This window comes from Anneissia japonica, unplaced genomic scaffold (genome assembly GCF_011630105.1).
Source record: "Anneissia japonica isolate Jap-2015-1 unplaced genomic scaffold, ASM1163010v1 scaffold1302_len1884557_cov193, whole genome shotgun sequence".
Classification (NCBI taxonomy): domain Eukaryota; kingdom Metazoa; phylum Echinodermata; class Crinoidea; order Comatulida; family Comatulidae; genus Anneissia; species Anneissia japonica.
The window spans coordinates 1,157,765-1,161,672 of NW_022736804.1; the positions used below are offsets into that span (position 1 = coordinate 1,157,765).

Sequence of the window (3,908 nt, forward strand, 5' to 3'; positions counted from 1 at the left end):
GCCTGGATTTTATTACAATTATGATTTTAAGGCCAAATTTTAAGGACTTTTTAACAGCTTTTTCGTAAATTTGGTTTAATTATATTTTATAAATGTATTGATAGGCATAATATATTAATTGTATCAAAAGAAATGTTCGTCCCATTTGTCCCCGATAAAATTGCCCACAATTCGGTTTTCATAAGTAATTACCAGTGCAAGCACATATTCTACTAAATACTGATATTGTTATATTATATTCGATTTATTTAGGCCTAATGTAAACGTGTTAGTTCTAAAAAAGGTCCTACCGTTTGCATCGATGGTGGTGTAACTCAAACAAAGAACGACCAAGACGGAGATCCTCAGCAACAGCATGATATTTGAATACGTGAAACATATCTAAGCGAAAAATATAGGAGGCATTTAGATAATCATCAGAAAAGCAATACACGACAGGCCTACTTCAGTATTTTCCCCTCTTTACACAAATATTGTTAGTTTGTTTATGTTTTTTGGTATTCATTGGCTATAAAAACAAGCAATCAAAACAAGAAAACTATGTATTTTGGCTATGCACTAAGAAGAAAATCCAAAGATGAAAAGACAGATGAAAAGACAGATAACGTAATCACATTGAAAAGAATTATCTAGCAGAATAAGAAATAAAAACAAGAACAACAACTAAAAAAGAAGAAGCAGAGGAAGAAGAAGAAGAAGAAGAAGAAACGAAGAAGAGAAAGAACAAAAAGATGAAATTGAATATAATTATTAATACGGAAAAAAAAAAGGAAAAAGATGAAATGTAGAAATAATGATGCTAGTTTTTGTTAGTGTTGGAAAAAATAAGGTAACTTAATGCTTAAATTAATAACAGCGGTAAAATTTTACTTACAATATGTTCCTCAAATGCAGAATTTAGCGTAATCGGCAAAACGTATCTAAAAGTCTGCTAATTTACCTTTAGGCAATGTTACAATTCCAAGTAAACTGCCTGTGATGCGATCAACGGAACGTCTGTGCTAGCTCACCGCACGTATCTCCTTTAATATATCATTATCGCAATATTTTCAGTTTAAAATTTTACGATTGTGGATTGTAGTACAAACATCAGATTAATCGTCAATTATAAAGGATGGGTTTGGTTGTGAAAAGCATGTAAAGTAGTCTCTGTTTTTTGATAATCTAAATGCTTGTAAAATGGGTGATTGAAATACTTTATAAAAGACGTTGTCTGGTAACGGGCTTTTGTATTGCCGCTTAGGAAGACGTCATTCTGCCACTTACAGCCAGAAGGCAGTATTAATATTCTGATCATAAACAATAATAATAATGATAATAGTGCCGTAGTGCTATAATAAGAATAACAAGTTTCAAGTTTCAAGTGCTATTCTATTTCATTTTCTTTTTTTAACAATAAAAACAAAATTATACTTATAAAATTATATTTATAATGCGCTACAAGAATATTATGTTTACATTTTTCTTATAATAACGATAGGAATAATACAAATAAAACTTTTATTAACTTGGTATTATACTAAATAGAACCGAACAAAGTACGAGATCTATCAGTATTGGTTCATTATGGATATATTGATATCTTCATTTAATATTATTTTACCCTACTTAGTGTTCTTGCAGTGTAGCGTCGTCTATATTACCGTATTCATGTAGGTGAGACAATTTTATTCGACGCTCCCACAGCCCTTAGCCAAACCTATATAACTAAACAGTGTTAGACTCATTAAAAATGTATTCTATCCGGCGGAGAATATATTGATATCTTCATTTAATATTATTTTACCCTACTTAGATTGTTCTTGTAACGTTTAGGAACATACTAAAAGAGTCCAACGAGTTTGAAGTAGAGTCGTCTATATTACTGTATTCATGTAGGTGGGACAAACCAACGATTGATTTTACCTAGGACAGAAGGGAGGACTTAAAGAAACGCCGAAATTACAACCTTTCGTGGCATTGTGCATTGCGCTTCACCGCATTTTATATCGATTTTATTTTTAATTTGATCTCGTTGCATCTTGGGTACATTATTCTGGGGCGTATGCAGGAGTTGGCGGTAGGTAGTGCGTGAGAGTCACCACCTCAGCCCCAACAATGGTTGGGGCTGAGGTTGCAAAATCTTGAGAAAAAAAAGGAACCGCTAGGTGCCGGGAAATTGCACTCTCATACCAAATCTTACCGGTAATTCATATTATCAACAATTACATACAATTTCTTAATACAATTTAGGTTGGTGCGATCACACCGTCTGCACCCTCCCCGCCCCCACTGCATCCGCGCGCCTCAGCATTATTTTGGTGGTTTAGTTAGCTTACTGTACTTCAGCTGCCCAATGGAAGGGCCATAAATCTTTCTTGATCATCTCATGCCAAACAATTTCACTCAATGTATTTTACTTGCATATTTACAATAAGTTTAAACTTAAAATAAATGTCATTACGCAGTTCGTATTTGTATCTGTATCTGTTATACTGGTTATCGCGTACGTTGGTCAGGGTCGCGTGTAAAATTATTAATTGATAGCGAAATGTGCTTTGATTACATTAAATATCGATGGTGTTCAATATATCTTTAAAATTGGTAATATTTGGAGCAGTTCTAGCCCGGTCAAACTGCTTCCATGCAGGAATTGTCTTTGGGTAGAGTGAGTAACGATAAGCCTTTTTTGGTTGCTATATGTTTGCATTTACCGGTACTGGACTGGTGGTAACGTTAGAATTCATAGGTTGAAGATATTCATTCATATTACATAGGGTAAGTCCTCTAATTTCTTTGTGAATTGTGTCTAGGCGTAACTTGCATCATCACCTCTGCCGTTGCGTTAATTCTTTTCTTTCATATCTCTTCTTACAGCTTCTTCTGGCAAGACTTTAAGTCTTTCCTTGGGCTGTATTAGTAAGCCATGTAAAACACACAAACAGCCAATCACAAACGTGCTCACGCCAGCGACAGTAAATACTATCAAAAAAATGATACTTGTAGTCCAACGAATACCTAAAATGATAATGAATTTTTTTATGATTGATTATAGAATGATGGGGACGAGGAAAAAGAAGAGGAGCTTCATGATTGTTGTTGTGATGATTGTGATTCTGATCTAGTCATGATGGTGGGTATAGTGGTGGTGATAATATGATGATAGCGAAGATGATAATGACGAAGACAAAGATCGGCATAATGATTATGATTACCAAGGAATACGAATTACAGACATTAATTTATACTTTATTTAAATTTGGCTCGTTATAATTAAATTATTGTTCTGAGATGACGATTGATGGTGATGGAAATTGAGGTAATTAAGATGAGAATAATAACAATTGTTGTGATGGGTTATTGTTATGATTGTCTTTTAAAGAAGACTTTTGTAATCTATTTTAAAAATATTTAGTTATGATAAGGCTGCTATAAATCAAACTTGCCTGGAATCATATGGTCATCTGTCTCGAAAACATTCTTTGTTGGTCTTTCATTCATTTCACTAACGACTCCAATATCAGTAGTCACTACTCCTATAAATGAAGGCAGAGCTACCGGTATTATTGTGTTGATGACAGACATGAAGAATATAAAAATCATCCTCATTGATTACAATGGTGTTAATAATAACAATAATAATGAGTGCAAAAGAAAAATATCCCCCAGCCAAGGTTTGAACCCGCATCCTTCTGCTGTCCATGCAGACGCCTTAACCAACTGGCCCATTGAGGCTTTTATTGGAAGATCGAATCCGATTGGAAATAATTCATTTCGCACTCTAGGGTATGCCAATACAACACTAGTAATTATTTGACCCACACATGTTAAACGGTGATCAATGTGACACGCCCTCTTCTTAAGCATATTAAACGACAAGACGAGGTCTCAGAAGAGATGCTTTATTATGAGAATTTATTCAATATATA

At 34.0% G+C, this 3,908-nt stretch overlaps 2 protein-coding genes across 5 annotated transcripts in view; both read right to left on the minus strand.

Moving 5' to 3' along the window:
• LOC117116913 overlaps window positions 1-512 on the minus strand; it is a 26,714-nt gene extending 26,202 nt beyond the window's left edge. For all 4 annotated transcript variants that reach the window (XM_033261049.1, XM_033261047.1, XM_033261050.1 and 1 more), the window contains exon 1: window positions 291-512. In XM_033261049.1, the coding sequence (XP_033116940.1) occupies window positions 291-357 (67 nt within the window). In that variant the 5' untranslated portion in view covers window positions 358-512. The remainder of the gene's footprint in view (window positions 1-290) is intronic.
• A 928-nt stretch (window positions 513-1,440) lies between these two features.
• Window positions 1,441-3,908, minus strand: part of LOC117116914 — a 9,585-nt gene continuing 7,117 nt past the window's right edge. The window contains exons 6-7 of the mRNA XM_033261051.1: window positions 3,426-3,515; window positions 1,441-2,997 (exon numbers count right to left, since the gene is read on the minus strand). Coding sequence (XP_033116942.1) covers window positions 2,825-2,997; window positions 3,426-3,515 — 263 coding nt within the window. The 3' untranslated portion in view covers window positions 1,441-2,824. The remainder of the gene's footprint in view (window positions 2,998-3,425; window positions 3,516-3,908) is intronic.